Below are 20453 nucleotides of genomic sequence, written 5' to 3' on the forward strand. Positions count from 1 at the left end.
CTAAAAAGCCTTTACTGCTACAACTGATGAGGGTACATATCCAGAACAGCAGCTGTGTTGATTTTTCCATAGGGATGTTTGCTAGAAAATAATGATTTTAATAAAAATGCAAAGGCCTGCCTTAAATCCTTTTAATATATCTACAGCCACAAATAAGACATAAAAGTCACAGTTGCATAGTCATGTGCTGGAATGCCATTGGTCTCCCATTTTCTCTTCATGATTTCTGTGACCTCTAATAGGTAAGCAGCACAGGAAGTCACCGTCCTCTTTGAATGGAATTTCTGGCTTACCCCTTATCAACAGGATGATTATTCAACTCTTGACCTTCTCATAAAATGGTTTAGTAGTGTTGCTAGTGCTTGAACCAGATTTCTCTGCTGCAGGCTGACCTAAAGAGAGCAGCACAGCTGCAAGAAGGATCTGCCAAAAAGCCACAGCTCTTCTGTTCTGTCCTTCTCTGTGTTTAGGTTATGTGAAAATACTCATACAATTAGACAGGGAAAGAAGCCCTGGGTAGGACTCTGTATTTCATCTCCACATCTTCCAAGATAACGATTTTCCTAACTGGAGGGAAGGAGGATAGGGGAAAAAGAAGGCACAGCTTTTAAAGACAGGGCATACATTCCCTACTTTTATCCCTAACTTAAAGTGACTTTGAAAAAATAGAATACTCACCTAACAATTTCCCTAGTACTGCTTTTTTGAAAAAGAACTCGGGGCCAAAAAAAGATTAGAGAATGTTAATTATTTTGCAGTAACTAGAACTCTTCCAGATGCTTTGCCTATACACACAAACAATTGAATATGCCCAAATATTACACATTCATGTTTTTAAACTGCTAGACAGCCATAGATTATCAAAATGCATGTACAACGCCTCAGTTTCCTCTCAGAGGCAGAATCCAGGAGTGATGGACTCTCCTAAGGAAAAAGGGAATCAGGACAAATTACTGAAAAAGCTTTTCACAGACAACATAAAACTACTTTTATTTCCTTTCCCTCAAAGGAGAGGAAAATTGTGGTAGATGGGAAACAGAGGCAGTGGCCTTCTACTTTCAGCCACAAGCCCCAGAATAAATAAATGTGCCAAGCGGGTTTCATTAGCTGCCAAAAAGTTCCTTTCTTTACTAGGAAGCATCCATGGAAGGAGACAAACACATGGTTTCTCTTGAGGAGAGCTGTCACTACTTGTTGAAGGTTCTCAGGGCTGGTGGACAGACCACAAGATAGGACCTTACAAAGACAAGCCTGATCTCCCCCAACAGCAAGTTCAAAAGAGAACTCCTAGAATGATGGATGTTTGACATCTTGCCTCCAAGAAAGATTAGCTATTCTTCTGTTCTAGGCAGGAAGTTTTACTTCGTATCTGTGGGATTACTGTTTAAGGAGGTTTGCTTCTACTGGGACTCAGATATTTTAATCTACAAATGAACAGACATCACCTTACAGTGCAGTGAGGTGACAAAAGCTCAAGACCAACAGAAATGGTGGCCCTGTACCCTCCCTTATATTTGCTCTTTTGTTTGACTGCTTCATCAGCCAATTCAACTCATTAATTTGGCAGAAAACTACTCACTCTGTCAAGGAAAAAAAAAAAATTATGCAAAGGAGACAGGAATGAGAAAACAGGTGGAGTCAACAATCTGAGCCACCTATATCCTCTAATCTTGTGGGGTGCAAAGTACATCATGTCTTGTTAGTGAAAAACCAACTGAGGACTCTCTCTCCCATCCCAAATCTCAAAACACTACATCTCTCAGGGAAGAGCTGGCCTGCGCACTCAGGATGGGCACAGGAATTAATGTCATGCAGACTTCTTCAGAAGAATAATCTGAGACATCTGTAGCTGTCTTGGCCCCCAAAAACTGTGATCGTAATTAAAAAAAAACCCTCTTCTCTATGACTGGTAGGCAGCATCTTTCTGAGAGGAGTTATAAAGACCCAGAAATAGTATCTTAACAGTGAGGCACAGTAATCAGCAACCACGAAAGTAGGAGGGCAGAGCACTATGTCTGATAAAGTAATAAATAGCAACGTTACATATAAATAGTACAAGTGTATAATAATACATGTATGATATTTGCTTACTATAATTTAGAATTAGTTGATTCTAGCTGGATTTTGCCAGTATTTCAGGTCCAGTAAGCTGAAGAACTTGAGGTGTGCATGTGAAACAGAACAGAACACACACAGCCTTAGAGGAGGGGAATGTTTTTGAAGACTATCTCTCAAGAGATGCACCACAAAAGAACAGCCTGCACAAAAAGCTTCCATCAGCTGACTTGACCCAACTTGATCACCAGGGAGGTGATCCTGCCTTCTCTACTCTCTACTCTACTCTACTCTACTCTGTGCTGAGGCACTTCTGGAAGGCTATGTCCAGTTCTGGGCTCCTCAGTACAAGAGAGACATGGGGCTCCGAAACAGCTACAAAGACATTTAAGAGACTGGAGCGTCTTTCTTACAAGAACTGGCTGAGAAACTCAGACCCATTCAGCCTTGAGTAGAAACAATGAATTAGGGACCATCAAGGTGTAAAAGTATCCAAAGGAAGGGGTGTCAAGAAGATGGATCCAGGCTCTGCTCAGTAGTGCTGGGCAATAGGACAAGAGGCAACTGCAGAAACTGATGCACAGGAAGTTCCACCTGAATATGAGGTGTGCAGGAACCATGCGCTGGAACAGATTGACCAGACAGGGTGTGGAGTCTCTCCTTCTGGAGATATTCAAGAACCATCTGGACACAACCCTGTGCCATGTGCTCTGGGATGACTCTGCTTGAGCAGGGAGGTTGGACCAGATGACCCACCATGGTCCCCTCCAACCTGACCCATTCTGTGATTCTGTGATCAACACACAGAATACCTGGAGAGAAGGTATACAAACACGGTTGAATTTTATGATGGAGGTTTTCAGAAGAAACAAATATTTCTGAGGTCAGCTTACACTGCAAAGACTGCCTAGTAGCCCCAAGACAGGTTCATAAAACACATGAAGTGTCAGTAAAACAATAGAGAATCATGTTCCTTGCAAAAGCTATTTTATGTTCCCAATGCTCGTGCAACAGTTTTATGGAGGCTGAGCAAAATACCACAGCCAGACTTACTGTAAGTTTCTTCCACAGGCCCTTACAAGCATCCTATAATAACCTGTAGCTGAGGCTGGGCACACGTTTCATAAAGCACAAGATACCGATCAGACTGACTTATACACTACAGGAATATGGAACTGAAAATCTGGAATTGGTACGTTAACATATCAAAGGAATACACCTCTTCTTCCTGATGTAAACAGAGAAGATGATAAACCATTTTCTATAAAACCAAACAATTTTTAGGCAGCAACTTCTGAGCCAGATTAAAGTCCCTTATCAGGAATTTCAGGCTTCCCTGTGTCTTTTAAAACCAGCTACGATATCAATTTTTGACTCAGATTATTATAAAGTTGAGGAAAAACTGTATGTGTGGGAGTTCCACTGTTATTCCCACAGCTCTGCTGGAAATGGAAAACAGTATTAATAATCTGTGGTGGTTCAAATGGTTCATGTGCAAGTCTATCCAGAGAGATTCCCTGCACCTGGAATGGCAGTGTATCCTTAACATCAGTGAACATTTGCCACCTACATGTAAAGCTCAACACAGCAATCAAAAATTCTACCTTCTGTTATAAAGAAGCTTAAATATTGCTTAAAATTGTTTTTAGTTAGCCAAAATTTACTTTGCTCATTTGTTTTGCTCTAGATAGATGTCCAACTCAATAGGCTGCTGCAGTGAGAAAACATCAACTACCAAATGATAAGAGGCACCACCAAATGATAATAGGCTGGCACCTCCAAAATAAGAGGAGCCAAAGATTATTCTCTTATCTTTAGCATACAGAGGCAAGACCTATCATGTCAGCCTGTCTCATAAAGGAGGGAAAATATTACACAATTTCATAATATGTGTCTTCAATGAAAATGAAATCTCAAACAATTCTAGCAAACGATTTGCAAAATCTGGCTACAACCAGAAAAGTCCCAATAGGAGAATTTTAGTTTCCACCCTAGATCAAATTATTGTGAGAGAATTACATGAATGCAAAATATTCAATATAGGAACCCATAATATTTTAAAGCCATCCTTCAGTAACATCTAACTCCATGAATAAGATTTTAATCCTTTGGCAGGTCATTAATGAAACCTTTAAGAAGTTGCTTGTGGAACACAGAACTGGTGTGTCTACTAGGAAATTCTAATCAGAAACCCAAAACGACCTTATCTTAAACATAGTCTAGCTGCAAAACAGAGGCTCAGTTACTCATTTCCAAATGGCTACGTGCTTTCTGGTAGTTCAGTTCTCGGTCACAGAAGCCTCCATACCAAAACTGAAGTAATTATGAATACTACAGTTTCTTAGGTCATATTTTGTATCTTCTAGGTGCCAAAAAAAAAACCAAAACCACCAAAAAACACAGCCCAAAACAAACCAAAATCCAGCAACAACAAAACAAAAACTGAACAAACAAAAAACCAAAAACCAACAAACCACAGGAAACCTTTGCTTTCTAATCTTCATTTAACCTGGTAACATAAAATTGGTGGTGCTATATTTTGCATACCTGCATTCTCTGGTCTTGAGCTACACCTATAAACTGCCTGCTCTTACTGAGTGCCTTCATCAGCCAACAATTCATCTTAATTAAGGCCTCCCCCTGACCTGCGACCTCCCCAGAACCAGTTGCAGTGATAGCTGTCTCAACTCTTTACTGCGACAAAATGCATCTTCATTGCCTGAAATTCACTGCAAACCTCAGCAGTCACAACCCCAACAGTAAAAAAAAAAAAGGAGGCACAGGAATTCTCAAATATTCCTCACAACTTACAACAGCCACGAACAAAGTGATCCATTTGTGCTACAGATTATTGCACCACTGATTAACCCTCAATAGCTGTAACTCATTTTATTGTGTCTTCTCATCTAAAACTGACAGGGTCACCACAGCAACATGATTTTAGTTGCCCTTGCAGGTGGAAAGGAAGCAGAGGAGAAGTTGCAAGCGTCAATGCAGCTGGCAAAAGAAGTGAGTATAATGTTCAAACATACTGCTTTGTTGTACACAGACAATTTGCAACAAAAATAAATAATTCCCTGACCACAACTGTGCTAAAATATCCTGCAATTTGGCATTATGGCCTGGGAATGGCCATAAGTTTACAAAAGTTCTCTCATTACCTGAAAGACTAAAATTGATCTAAAACCTCCATGAAAAAGCTGTAAATCACCTATGTTCTGAGCTGTGCATAGCAATTCCCAACTTTCCTAGGAGACAAGCCATTGACCAAAAGGCTAATTGAGGCACCAAAACCAAGCTGGCTGATTACCTGCTCCTTCACCCATTCATTCCAAGGAGTTGCCCTCGTGTGTTGTACACACCATATAGGATAATGCCCTTAAGCAATCCAGAGTAAATTTACCATAGCCACCACAATGTATCAGAAAAAATTGTCTGCTAAGGTTGATAAATCAGTCAATTACCTGCTTCCTCGACTTTTATTCTTGTGTAAATGTTTTCAACCTGACATTAGCAATACTTATAAGAAGACGACCTGCACATTGCCAAAACCAACTATTTAAATTACTAGCAAATCCTTAATTGCTATAAACAAGATTACAACAGGCTTGTTTAAAAAACATTTCTAAATACCAAAGTGATAGCTCCAGAAAATAAAGCTCTCTTGCTGTCATTATTTGAGGCTGCTGGTTCCACATTAACTCTGGCTCTGTGTAGGACCCTCAGAGCTCCCTCAGCCCACTTGAACATCACAGCAAGAGCAGCTGCTGTCTCTCCATCACTGCTCCTTGCCTGGCTGAGCACAAACAGGGCAGGAGGTTCCCAGCCTCCTTAACTCCTCCTATGAGGTCTAAACCACCTTCCTCCCCAAGCCATGCATGTCTATAAAATAGGGAGAAACCTTTAATGTACAGAGGAAGGTAATGACAAGCAAATATTACTGAAGCACTGCAATTACTGATTTCATCTTCAAGGCAGAGCTGCTTCAGTGCCCCTGGTGGGAATCTTAAGAACAGTCCAATTCTCACAGGTGGCAGAAGAGTGTCAAAAATCTACAGGCCATGGTTCTTGCCAGTGAGCTAATTTGGGCTAAAAATAGAATATTAAACCTAAGGCAAGGTAGATGCACAAGATCCCAGGTAAAATTTCCCTTTCCATACCTCCTCTCTCACTGGTAATAGCAAGAGATTCCCAGAACAGGAGAACAGAAAATAGCTAATGCACTATTTGCACTTTTGCTGAAACCAAAAGAATAATTATACGTATCATCCTTCTTTCTCCACACAAAGTCATTAAACACAAAGGAGTGTGCAATAAAACTGGTTTCCTGTATCTCTTCAAAAATATAGTCAAGTTTTGAAATTGAGAGGTGACAAACTGTGACCAGGTTTTGTACAGGTACAGGCTGATGTAAGCCTAGCACAGCTTCAATATTTGAGGAAAGCTCTATTAGAAGTTTTCAGCTGTGCTGCAAAACACACAGCAGCGTCCAGAACACATCTAGTCATTTAAAGCAGTATGTTTTCTAACTTTTTCCCCACTGACCACTGCTCCTCTGAGGGACAACTGCTCTACAGATGCTCAGCCTCAATAACTTAACTCAGCTTACCCAATAACCTATTAAGTGTATCTTTCCTACAGCACCTAACTAGAAAACAGGCTCTCTTTTAGGCTTAAACTATTTTTTGTTTGGTCATATGTGCCTAGGACAGCAGGTTAACTCTCTGGCTTGTACTCCTATGCACTGTACACAACCAACAAATGCGGAGGAAACAGAATTTCCTTGTCTCTCATGCACAAGGTGATCTTTGAGAGCACTTTCTGATGTCTTACTGTTGCTACAGAAAACAGAAATTCAGGAGATATTTGGCTGTAAGGGTAATCAGAAGTCCTGCATGGTATTTCTGATCTGCCTTCTCCACGACTATTGTCTCTAATTTCCTAAGCCAGGCCAAAAATGTCAGGGATGATACAAATGGCAACCTTTACTTTTCCTCTCCTCTCCAATGCTCAAAGGCATTTTGTATCTTCTCTTGAATCAGTTCCAAATAACTTCTCTTTCTATTAACTTCTGAAACCACCAATAGCATTCAGGGTGTGACACTGATATAGTATTGCTATTGCCAAAATGAAAAATGGTTATTTCTTTCTCTACTTTCCTACCTTTTCCTGGCCAATCTTCTTCAGCTGGCATAGAAAGCTTATCATAAATACTGACTAGCAAAGGGTGAAAAAGAGAATTATTAGTGATAAAAGCAGTGATTACACCCCAAGTGTTCTTGAAGAAAGAGAAAAAGAAGAAAAATGCATCCCACCAATGTACTTTTACTATACAAGGGTTAAAGCTGAAAAAAGCTGTGTGTGAAGCTTTGCCAATAGGTGTGAAGATTCTCTAAAGAAAACTTCCTGTTGAGCCACAAGGAAAAAAAACAACAACCAAACAAGCACTCAAAAAGAGAGATCTAATGTCTGTATACTATCCTGCTGAGCCTCCAAGCATCCCCACAACCATCATATACCCCAACAGCTCTGTCATTGCAATCTAGAACTCTTGGATCCAAAACTGTTTAAGGAACACAGTTTCAGCTTACAGCACCAGTAAAATAGCAAGAGAAAAAATCTTGCTTGCTGAAGGCAGGTTTTCATCTCCCAGGCACAAGTTTAAACCAGGTAGCTTCTGGGGAGGGCAGAAGAACATATTCTCTCTGTCTCTTTATTGCTGCAGGTGTCTGGCTGGCTGCTCTTCATAGAAAGGACATACTGGAGTTTGAAAAACTGTCAAAGAACTGGTTGTGTTTGCCTACTTTGATAAGATGATGTGCTGTTGTACATCCTGACCTATGCCTACTTTGACTTTTTTGGGCAGCTTATTATCTCCTTCTCTGAGCATGAATAAGACATCATCTCAATTTCCCAGTCCCTCTAGCATCCTGGCAAAAGCAGTTCATTCCACTCAATTCAGAAGCATAGTTACCACTACAAATTCAGTAATCCCACCACTTCTGTCTGATTTACACGCGGGGCCAAGTTCTCTCCTGTGAGATACGTGGGTATTTGGCAAAGGAGAAACACAGCACGAGCTCTGATTGTCCCTTGTGTTTTCTAACCCAGCCTCAGCCTGGAGATCAGCTTAGCAGCAGCAGCTGGAAATGGCTCTTAACTAGCAGTAAGTAGATCAGAACACATTCCAGCTGTGGTTTCATCTCTAACCCTTTCCATCTCTGATTCACAGCCTATTCCAAGCTGCAGTGATATGAAGACATATGAAATAATAGGATTATTCCTCTTCTAGAAACATCCCCATGCAATAAGAATCTCCATCTGGGGACCAAGGCAACTTCCATAACATTTGCATCACCCTAGGACTACAAGGGAGATCAGAAGAAGGCTGCAGAGATTGCCCATTTCTGATAATAAACATTAAGTTCAATTTAAAAAATAATGTTAAGGGAACTCACTGAAGTCATCTTAAATTATTCTAAATATTGAAGTCAGAAAGGTAGCAACAACAAATACTGTGAACTTTCCCTTTTACTAACATACAGAAAGATAAAAACCCACATTAAACACTCAAAACATTGACTCTTAGAAAAGGACTTTTAAAATACATGAAATTGTTGCTTTAGAACACATTTATTAAAGATGTTCCAGGAATCAATAAAGAAACAACAAAGTCAACTAGAAATCCCTGTCATCTTAATATGCAGGTGGCAATAAACAGAACATTTAGATGTTCTCTTCTCAGATGAAGCCTCAGATCAAGGTGCTATAGTGCCTGTAATTATCCCTACTGTGCTCACAACCCCTATGAAGAGGTCACAAAGCAAAAGGAGGAGCTCACAAACTGTGTGGATGGCAATATTCAACCACAGCAGGTGACAACAACCAGAGTATCTGCTTTAACAAAAATCCCATTTCGTTTTAACTAGTTTCTGTTTATTTTTGCTATAAGCAACTTCTCCTGCTCAATTTCTGGTAAATAATGGGCTCCTCATTTACCATTTTACTCTGCCCCATTAGTCACCTGAGGTGTTTTGTTTTCATTAGCCTTCCAACTAGTTCAAAACCAAAAAGTTTAGATTTCAGATACTGAAATTATTCCCTCCTGTACATGTCACAGGAATGTATTTGCCTATAAATTAACCTTTTCCTCTCTCCCAAAGTCAGATTAAAACATGGTAAATTATATTCCCTGAGTTCCTCATTCCTCCCACAAGGATGATGTTATGGTGAGGTACCTAAGAGAAGTTTGAAGAAGTGTTTGTTTTGTCATGCTGTGTTTGTTACCAAAGACAGCTGCTTTCTCTGTCCCTGAGAGGATTGCTTGGGGTTAACAAGCAAAGCCAAATAAGAGAGGATTAGGAAGCTACTCATAGTGGTAAGAGAGCATACAGGCACAGAGATACAGCAGAATAAGCACTGCTCACTCCCAGACACATGGTTTTAGGCACTACACCTCAGCTTTCAACCTTAATTCAGAGGTCACATAATTAATGTGCAAGCACTCAATTAGAAATAGACATTCTTCAAACCTTATCTTATTTTGAAGAAATTTAGGATTTTGAATTGCCAAACTCCCAGTAGAAGAAACTACTGCTATGGCTACTTAGGGGACAGATATACCAGAAATGACAGCAATCTATTTTGATATTCTGCCTAAAAATCCACATAAAATTTAGATAAAGAGGAATAGCTAAAAGTGAAGAGAAAGTTTCACGTTTCCAATGTTCAATTCATTCATGGCTTTTTCTGCTGAACAAACAAGCAGGTGTGACAGTGCTGGTGGAATTTGATTTTATTTTTCCAAAGAGCATTTTTCAGCTGAAAACTCTGTGGGCTTTACCAACAACTTTTACACAGGCCAGTAAAAGCCTTCAAAGACAACAACTCTGAATCTCCTGGGAGTGTGTCCATACTAAATAACGCAGTGCTATGTGGTGATATCTGAGCCAGCTGGAGTATACCCACAAGTAGTAGAGCTGAATTAACCTGGGCACACTGCTGTGATAACAGCCTCCTGTACACAAGGCAGCTTATTTAGAGCTTGCTTTGTTATCTCAGTGTGGCACAGCACTGTGCAGGAAGACAATATAAACAATTATGATGAAGCCTATTTAGGTCTTACAGGCAATGTTCAAGTACCTCAAGGTGGGCAGAAGAGCTCCCTTCAGAGTTATTTGCTGTGCAAAGAACTCCCTTTGGCAACGAAGAATTGACAAAAGGATTATGTCAGCCTTTCCTTTCCAGAATGAGGAGCAGGGTGAGAGCCTGGAGGCAGCAGAAATTGGAGCAGCTCTAGGCTGTTATGCTTACTCTGATGCCTGAGGAGGGCTCTTCATGGGCTCAAAGTGACAGAAACACAAAGGTAGATAAGAGGAAGTTCTGCTCCAAGCACATAAAGAAATGGGTCCTCGGTCATTAGTTGCCAGGTCTAGATTTGGCACAGTATTTTATAAAGGCAGAGACTCTGGCTGTGCTTCAGGAAAGCATGCAAACACAGCTACACCACCAGCTGCTGTCTAAATACTCTAGTCTGCCACCCTCTCTGTTCCTTACTTTGCACTCCAGATAATGATCATCTAGTCGAGGAAGATCTGTTAGTATTTTAATTTTTGAGATGAGTAATTATTTGTCCTACTACACAAATCAAAGTGAAGTCTAGAAGCTTACAAAGAATCTGCGTTCATTAAAGTCACACATGAGGATTATTCATTAAGCTAAATACACACTTAGTAAAACCAGCAGCTCTTTTAACACATTTTTCTAAAAGTTACTTGCCCTGATACAAAATCTAACAGGCATAGAGATTCAGGACATGTCCAAAACATTCATTCAAGATATGAAGTTGTAATTTTAAAGCGAGCTTGTGCCAAGTCTTTTCGCTTTCAGAAACTTTCAGATAAAACTTGAGACAATGCAGGAGAGAATTCTTGCGCCTGCCTAGAAAAGCATAGAAAGCCTTGCAACAGAAGAAAACTATATCCAAGCTGCAAACCCCAGATGAGGGCCAGCAGAGCTACAAACCCTTCTTGAGGAAGAGAATCCTTGGGGCAGGGCCATGCAGAATTCGAAGGGGTGATGACAGTCGCTTGGCTTTGATTTGCTTCAAAAATGTTATTTCTACCCTAGTGAGAGCACCCCAAATAAAAGAAACAGTGCAAAGGTTTGGAACCTGATTTCATTTACTGAAACTGCTGATTACACCACTTATTACAAGACCACTACCACTTGGTAACCCTTTAATTTTTAATGTGATTTATTCTAAACAGCAATTAAATCATCAGTCTCATGTGCAACCTTCTCTCTCCTGGTCTGCTGTGCTATCAGCACTAGTCGCTCTTTCCCCTCTGCTCCCAATCCTAAGTTGTCTAAGTACTGAAAAGAATGAGGGAGAGGAGTATTTATGTGGGCCGGTTTCTCTCTCTTTACTGAATGTTTCTCAGAAAAAAATCTCAAACATGACTTTTGTGTCATTCCAAATTACCTGAACTTGGACTCTCTATGAATACTTAACCTGCAAAATGAAACAGCTTTACTTAGTGTTAGGCTTAACTTGGAACTCCAATACTCAGTATAATTACACCACAAACAAGGAAATTCCTTGAAAGGCAGAAGAAATTTCAAGGAATAGAGCTAACTCCTAAGCTGTCAGGTTTAGACAGGACATTCAAAATATTTGGTGTCTAGACAAAGAAGGATACCAAGCAAGAAAAAGAGAAACTGTCTTTGGGAGCATAACACTACCATAAAGGTGTCTGTAAGATTGCAAAAAAGAAAACCTGGAAGACAAGCTTTCAAGTGAGCTTATGGGTACAAGCTGCTGACTCCCTCACTGCAGTAGCCACAACGCAGTGTATAAGTGCAGCATTGATACTGTCTGTAGCCTAGAGCACATATCCTAAAATGAACTATGGGACAGAGTTTTATTATTTAACCACATTTAAAAAAGAAAAATCCTGGAAAAAGGGATACTATCTGCCTTTTTGAGGTTTCCTTTTTATCCCTTTAGACCAATATAATTTATTATTTTTCATGTCCATATCAATATATAGCATGTGTTGTTCAGAGAAAACATTTAAGATAGAATGAAAAAAAGTTTTGCTTTTGGGAAGCAAAAAGGGAGAGGAAAAAATCTCCCCCCATTCCCATGAAAACTGGATTCTGTTACATACTGCTGGCTACTTTGCAGTCCAGGTATTTTGCATATTTTATTATTTTTGAAAGGCATACGATACTTTAGCCTCCAAACATCCCAGAGGGATTTGTACACGTAAACCCAAATGATACAAATCACGTACCATGAATAGAAAACTAGGCAACAAAAAACTAGGAAAAATCCCCAAATTGTTATTTAGAATATATACTCTTACAGAACTCCATAGTCATGCTTGAAAAGCTGCAATAGTAAAATGATTTCAGACAATCTGTATCAGCTCTCCCTAACCATCTGAACTCATGTCTATATTATGATTTCTTTACAATGTGAAAGGGAAATAAAAAGTCCTCTATACAGTGCTTCATGACAAATCACATGCCTTGTGAAGCTTCATGTTAGAAACCCTTTTAACTTCCAAAAAGTCCTCTTTTGTAGGTCATGCTCTCATTATCTTGCTCTGGGATCTGGTCTGATTAAATTATAGGAAATTACTAATACTTCACTTTGAACAGCCAGCTCCTCCTGGCTCCTCTTCTTCCTTCTTTTTTTTCTAAATTTAATTCCTCCTACTCCTGCCTTCTTACATATGAAAAAGACAACAATCACTCTCATACAAAGATTAAGTAATATTCATTCTTTATCCATTTTAAAAGTAAAAATGTGTTCTGTCCGCATGCTCTTACATTTCCCATTCCACTGCTCTGCCTGCCAGTTTTCCTGTTTGGCCAACTATAAAGTTTGCAGTTTTGTTCTAAATCTTTGACACCCCTACTCCCTCTAAAATCTCACTCAGAAGATCCTGAAGACTTAATTAGCTTAATGAATACAATACTGACTCTTTGGTAGCCTAATCTATATTCCAGTGTGACTTATCCATATTTTGTACCATCAAATGATCTTGTAGAATTGACTTAATTTGCATAACACAAGAATATATAAATAAATAAATCAGCATACAAGTTTAAAGAGACAGACTTTGCATGTCAGAAAGGGTCCCCATAAAGGGAGAAGGTATTTTTGAAAAGTCTGTGAGGACTTCACTAGTACAAGAGGGACAAAATGAGAAAATTGTTTTTAGATGGAGTAATGGGGTTGTTGCTCAATCAACCAAAAGGCTGCTGTTTATTTGAGAGGTGTATTACAGCACCACCAGGACAAACATAATGGGAGTATTGAAATTATTAACCTCATAATACCAAGAATAATAATTTTCCTTGTGAGGATCCTCTTGCGGACTATGTGCTATATCAAGATCCCTGCAGTGGCAAGAGGTCAAAAATAGTAAACATGCTAGAAGAATAAATAAAACATGTTAGAACAATAAATAAAAGCTTCCCCTTATACATACTGTGTATGCTAGTAAAGTAATAAACTCATCTGAAAGAGAAAGATTCCTGTTCCTGGCAGAAGCATTTTGTCTTGGAGGCAACTCTTAAATACCAAATAACAGCAAAAGCACTCCTGACATTGGGAAGTCTTTTGAAAAGCCCATCCAATGCATCTTGTCTTGCTATTAGAAGGTATCAGATGAAGCAAACTGCACAAATAAAACATGAAGGAATCTCTAAATCACTGTTAATTTACTTGTTTGACAGCACTTTTTTTCCTCTGATGATATAATCGAGCAATAAAGACACAAGGTAATAAAAAGCTTCACAGAGTTCAAGTGGTTTTTTTACTCTATAGAAACAGCTGAACACTTCAACAGAGTATCTGGAACATCCAACACCGCACCTGACCATGAAAGGAAGGAGAGTTACACCCGCTCATAGTCAGATATCCAGCTTTTGATATGGAAACTAATATTGTATCAATTCCTCATCTCCTCCTTTAACAAAACAAATCCAACAGAAACTGCCACTGCAGTTTGTCCTGCACTGAAAACATTCTTCAGAAACTCGCAGCAGTTCACACTTCTCAATGTAGCATTTAATTCTGCCTGAGACTCCGAAATAAATACAAGCTTTGAATAAATGGAATTGTGGCATTCATTCGCAAATTGCATTGCTGACAAGCCTCTGAGACAGAACCAAACCCCAAGGAGTATTGATTGCTGCACTTAAGGCAATGTAGTGCTCTAGGTCTTAAACATTTACTCGAGTGCCTGAAGACTTCCCAAAACTTTTACTTTTCAGGCTGAGCTCTTCCGAGTCACATCGAGCAGTTCAGAGGTAGCAGACTTCCAGGAATCCTCAGTAAAAAAACAACAGCCGGAGGTAGAATGGAAATCGAGGCAACAAGGAGAAGAAAGAAAAGGTTGTGTTTATAAATATATTTTCAAAGATTCTTATGCTGATTAAATGAGAAACAAATCTCTAACTGCTAAAGTAGCTGAAAGGGAAAAAAACTCCTAACACACATACACATAGAAATTCCTTTAAACATTCCAGTGAAAATGAATTGACATGTCCAAGTTAGCCACATCTAAATGCAACCATAAGACACACAAGTACTGGGCAAAATTTTAAGTTATAGACTTAATTCTGACATTGTAAATGAAGTTCACACTGCTGCAGTATTTTGTTTGGGTATGAATGAGCCAGTGTCTGTCCAGGAACTTCTAAAATCCTTTCCTCATTCATTTGTACCTTAAATTAAGAAGGATGCACTTTTTTTTTTGTATTTTACGTGATTGAAGACATTCTGTTGGCATCTGTGACTAAACAGCTCCCCAAACCTGACTTCTTTGGACACAAAAACTCCACTTTACAATACATATAAATACTGGAGTCTCAAAGGGCCCATCCATCTGACTGAACCCTGAGGTTCATCCTGCTTTGATCAGAGGGCTAGGCCATACGACCTGCAAAGGACCCTTCCAAGCTAAATTATGTTGTAAACAACTCCAGTGACTGAAAGTTCAACCTCAACTCTGTCATTTTAAGCAGATGCCACCCAAACACACTATTATTGCATCTAATAATATCAATCCTTCTCTCCCTTCAAACACTGAGGCAACAGTATTTAGCAGCTCCCTTGGAACGGAAACTCTGGCAGCAGCCTGAGTTTCCAGCAAAGTCTTGTAGAGAGAACTTCTTCACCATTGCATGTTTTTTGGCAGTGCAGTCTTCTGAAGTGAAACTACCTGCAAATGTAGGTGAGGGCTGTCCATTGGAGGCAGTGGCAGAAGTATAAAATCAGGGTGCTAGTCAGCAGCGACAGCAATCCTCAGGTGCTCTGCAGGGTACGTAACAATTTATGAGTAATTAATTAAGGCCTAGAAATCCTGAGCATACAGCTTCCTACCCGAGCTGTACTAGAGCCAACAAGGACTTGCCACACTAAGTTACATTTGCTCAGTTACACTGTAACACTCAAATTATTCTGTGTATCGACATCTGACTATAAATTCGCAAACAATAGCAACAGAATCCAAAATATCCCAAGGAGGTTCGTAAGATGCTACATTGCTTAGGTGCCCTGGAGAGCATTCACGCCCCAGCAGCAACCTGTAACATGACTTGGGTGTGAATCACAGCACGGTGCCCTCAGTGGGGCAGAGTCAAGGTGAGCACAGCAGCTGACAGCTTCTTTTGGGATGCGCGTGGGGCATTTTACATTCTTCTGCCACCATTAATACCTCAAAATGAAATATATTCTTTGTCCCGCTAAGAAAGGCATTGCTAAAACCAGCGAGAATCAGAGACTAAGAATGTATTTTACACTGAGTACCCATTAAAGCAACGTGTTGCTTAAAAAAACCGAACACCCAAACAAAAAACCCACCCAAACCAAGTCACTATTTACATCATCTGCACACTGAATTCCAAGCTATTTGCTTAGTCTAGAACACTATTATTCTGAGTTATCTAAAGCACTATTACTATTGTTAGATAATAGCTTTTGATCCAGTCCAATCTAGTTGCAAAAGAAATTAAAATTAACTAATCCCACTGGAAGGTGGGATTCATGTGGGACAAATGGCGGGTGCACCTTTCACACACTAGGAAAAAAAAATATCCTATGAACTGAACTAAAAAATTAATCCGAAAGAAGTACAAATTAGGCCGTGTGTTAAAAAAAAAAATAAAATCAAAAAAATCAAAATAATAACACAGGCCGAACTCTATCAGCACAATGAGGGCAATTGTTCCTCGGCCCAGAAAAAGCCGTGACTTCCCCCGGCGCGGCGGTCAGGAGGTCGGGGCCGCGGGCGGCCTCAGCCGCAACCCGGAGGCGGGGGCAGCGCAGGGCCGGGCCCGGCGGAGCCGCGCCGAGCCGAGCCCCCGCCGCCGCGCTCGGCAGCGCCCGGCCGAGCTAAGATGGAGCCCAGGTTTGATGTCAGCCCCAGGGGCGGGCGGAGGGCAGCGCGCCGGGGCGGGGGCGAGGGCAAGGTCAGCCGCCAGCCCGGCGCGGCCCCGCCGCCTCCGCCCGCCCCGGGAGCCCCGCGGGGCTTCTGCCGAGCCGGGCCCCCCACGGCCGGCCCCCGAAACGCCCCTGCGCGCCCGGGCTTGGCCCCTGCCCTCGCCCGCCGCACCGGGGCCGGGGCGCTGCAGAGGCGGGCGCCGTGCTCCCGCCGCCCCCCCCGAGCCGAGCCCGGCCAGGCTCTGCGGGAGGAACCTCGGCTCCTCCGGCGGCCGGACCGCCAAAGGGCTATGCGGGGGCAAACGGTAAGAGGAAGGGAAGGGGAGGAAAACCCCCAAAACCAACCTCAAACATCAACCCCCCCGAAGCGAAGCCCACCACAGCTCAAACCCTTGCCTCGAGTCGGCAGGAAAGGAAAAGGGCAGACAAATCTTTGCGGGGCTGCAAGTGCTTCCCCCTCGCCCCCAGCCCGCCGCCCCCCGCGCCCACATCCCCCATCCCGGCCCATGTGCCGGTGCGGGAAGGGCGCGGGGAGCGCTGCCCCAGCCCCTCCGCCCGCAGAGCGGAGCGGGGGCCGGGCCGCGCTCCGCCCGCAGCGGCACCCCGCGGGCAGGGGCAGGAGCCGCCCCGGTGAACTCCCGGTGACCGAGCCCGGCTCCGGCACCGGCGGCTCAGCTCTCGCCCTGCCCCGAGCTCGGCGCGGAGGAGCTGCAGGCACGCTCCGAGCAGATGCGTCGGGGACAGACAAATGACCCCTCCATCCACCCCACGCTCTCCTTAAACCAGCCCTGGGGCCATGCAGGGGCAGGGTATTTTTAGGTCCCTTCCCCTCCTCTCCGCCTCCCTCTCAATAGCTGCCGAGCGCTGAATACAAGGAGAGGGGGGGAGAGGGAGCGGGAGAAAAGTTAACTATTTTGCAAAGAGGGGAGAAAACCGGCAGGGAGGGGGGAAGGAGCGATCGGGATCAGGGCAGGGTGAGCCGTGTCAGGGGATGTGTGTGTGCGTGTGTGTGCGAGGGCAGTGGGTGCCCGCGGGCGGAGGATCGGATGCACTTTAGCCCTGTGCTCTGCTGCTCTCGTCTGGGGCAGCGCCGGCGAAGCCTGAGTCTCGCCTGGCTCGCCTGACCCTTCATTTCACTGCGGCCAGGAGGAGCCCGGAGCCCGCCGCCGCCTCCTCTCCCTGCTCTGCAGGGACCTCGCCTGCCACGGTCTGCCTGCCCGCCGCCCCCTCCCACGCCGCCGCCGCCGGCCACGGCCCCCTCCGGGGTGGCCCTGGGGTCGGTGTGGGGTGCCCTGCCGGCCCCCTCCGCCGCCGCTGCCCGCCTACCCCCCGCTCCCGGGCCGCCCAGCCCCGCCGCAACCTTTAGCCGGGGACAGACCTCTCGGCTGGTTCCGCGCAAGACGCCAGCAGCCGCTTCCCCTCTCGCCGCCCTCCCCTCCCGTGTTTAGTCCCCCTCCCCACCCCAATAAAACAGACCCCCCTCCCTCCGGCCCCAAAGAGAAACCCACACCGCCCCCCCCCTCCGCCCCCCCCCCCCAGCACAAATGCACAATCACGGGCGAGGGGAGGGAGAGGGAGGAAAGGGCGAGAGACGCGAAGAAAGAAGGGGGGAAAGGAGAGAGAGGAAAAATTAAAAGGGCACAAGGCTGTTCATCACCAACATGGCTGCCTTAGCTCAGACCTAAAAGAGGAATAACCCAGGCTGTGTCTTTGTCAGTTTCACCTCTGTAACCCTAAACTAATGCACGAAACGACGGAGGCGGCTGCAGAAGGGAAGGAGACGGGGAAAGGAGGAAGGAGAAAATGGCAAAAAGAGGGGGCACTTACGTGAAGAGAGGCGCTTGGGCTGCTCCTGCTTCCTCCTGGGCATTTTCCCCCTTTTTTCACATTCTCCTCCTTGGTTTAACGGGAGATCAAATAAGACCGGGAGGGGGGGGCACGGACAGGCACAAAGCCGGGGCCCCCGGGGGAGCTGCTAACCGGGGCGGGTTTTCCCTCTTCGCCGGGGGAAAGGGGGCTTGAAGCCGGTTTTCTCGGAGCCACCGCGAAGAGCTCCCTCTCCCCCTCTCTCTTTCTTTTCCTCTCCCCCCCCCCCACCCCCCCACCCCCCCCCCCGCAACCCGGTCGTGCACCTGGCTTGTCCCCGGTCGCAGTATCCCTCAGCGGCCGGGGATGTGTTCCCGGCGGGCGGGCGGGCGCCGGGCGCCGTGCCGGGGCGAGGGCTGGCGCGGCGGTGCCGAGGGCTGCGCCCCGCGCTCCTCCCGGCCCCTAACTAACACTAACGCCGGGATCAAAGGGCAGCGGCGGCGGCGGCGCTCCCGGCGCGCCCACGGGCGGGCAGGGACACCGCACACACCCCCGCACAGCCCCGGCGGGCGGGCACACGCACAGACACACGCACAGACACACGCGCGCCCCGCTGGAGCACAGGGGACGGTGCCCCCGCTCCCCGCGGGCTCCGGGCGCGGCGCTGCGCGGCGGCGGAGGATGCGCTGCCCCGCTCCTGCACCCGCTGCTAATCCGCTCTTGGAAAAAAAAAAATAAAAAAATTAAAAAAAGAAATAAAAAAAGAGAAAAGGTGTGTGTGTGTGTGAATTTGTGGGTCTCGACCATTCGCACTGTATTCCCCTCGTTTGTGGTGGGAACGAAAATAATAACATCAACCTTTTTTTTTTTTTTTTTTTTTTTTTTTTTGTTAAATTAAGGCGTTTTGTCTTCCTGTGTTAGAAAAGCAAAATTGTACTGGTGTACAGCTAACCCCACAGAATTTCTTGGATGGGCTCAGCTACCCCTTCACAAAGCACAGGGGCCAAAGGGGCTTTATGCAGCTAAACTTCGGTGTGGGAGGGAGAGGCTGCTGTATGCACAACTCCCTCCAGGCCAAAACAAGCACCCAAAATAAAGGTGCGCAAGCTGGTATTCTGACAATTTCCAGTGCAGGTTTTAAAAAGTGGAAAGAATACAAGCGGCATGAAAATCACAACTCCTTGAGAGTGTGTGCATGTGTGGAGGGGGGAGGAAATCAAGATTAGGTCACCCCTAATGGTTGATTTAACTGCTACATGATACTTCTACAATGCACACCACAATCTGGACTTCTGAAATTTACTTTTTTTTTTTTTTTTCCTGCTGTAATGTAGGTATATGAAGCTTTATCCTGAAGCAAATCCAGTGTGCATTATGAAGCCAGGATAGCAGCTTTCATTAACTGATACATACTCTCATTACTTCACAAATCACACATCTTTCTTCAAAGACAGACATGAAGGTGGGGAAAAAAATAGAAGAGGGATTGGGTCTCACTAAAGCACAAAAGGTACTCCGTGAAAGAGAAGTGCTCTCTTTGTGATTTGCAGTCATTTGGATAAAAGTTCACACAGAGGTTGTTAATGATTTAAACTCCAAAACCTGTTACTACAATTGAAGTAAAATTATTTGAAGCATGGTTGTTTCATATAGCTCTCTCTTTGTGTAAGAAAACTTTGAACTTGGCAGAATACATAATCAAAATCGTGAGTCAAATGTTGCAAAAATAAAAATACGCATTATTCTAGCATGTATACCTGTTAGAATTTTTTGGCTTTTGACAACCTGACTCATCATTTTATCACACCCTTTTTTATCCCAACTTAATTTTAAAAAAAATAAACAGCTGCCTAGGAAAACACAAAACACCAAATCTGCAAACTAAATATTTTTAAACAGTAAATTTAAACTCTTAATCACCTCAATTTAGAATGGTTTCACATAAATTTATACTCAGTTTACAGCCATAATGAGCCTTTCAGAAGGAAAAATTAAATAGTATTTAAAAGATTACATATATGACAATCTCAGGTTCACTACCATGCCTATGCAATTCTGAGTTTCAAAACCACACGTACAGGGTACACATCTACTGAGACAGAGCAAATTCCTCCTGGCTTCAGCTGGTTTA

General features: G+C 43.6%; 1 protein-coding gene across 12 annotated transcripts in view; it reads right to left on the reverse strand.

The window, feature by feature from the left end:
• The window catches only part of ZNF827 (zinc finger protein 827), a 154941-nt gene that overhangs the window by 81608 nt on the left and 52880 nt on the right, over positions 1–20453 (reverse strand). For 2 of the 12 annotated variants that reach the window (XM_086889330.1, XM_086889336.1), the window contains exon 1: positions 18344–18617. The exons of 8 other annotated variants lie outside the window; for them this stretch is intronic. In XM_086889330.1, coding sequence (XP_086745456.1) covers positions 18344–18386 — 43 coding nt within the window. In that variant the 5' untranslated portion in view covers positions 18387–18617. Of the gene's footprint in view, positions 1–18343; positions 18618–18648; positions 18764–20453 lie in introns of those variants that run through there. 2 more of the 12 variants (XM_086889331.1, XM_086889337.1) reach the window with 2 other exon arrangements.

The sequence above is a fragment of the Cyanistes caeruleus genome, chromosome 5 (genome assembly GCF_971803275.1).
Source record: "Cyanistes caeruleus chromosome 5, bCyaCae1.hap1.1, whole genome shotgun sequence".
In the NCBI taxonomy this organism is placed as follows: Eukaryota; Metazoa; Chordata; class Aves; order Passeriformes; family Paridae; genus Cyanistes; species Cyanistes caeruleus.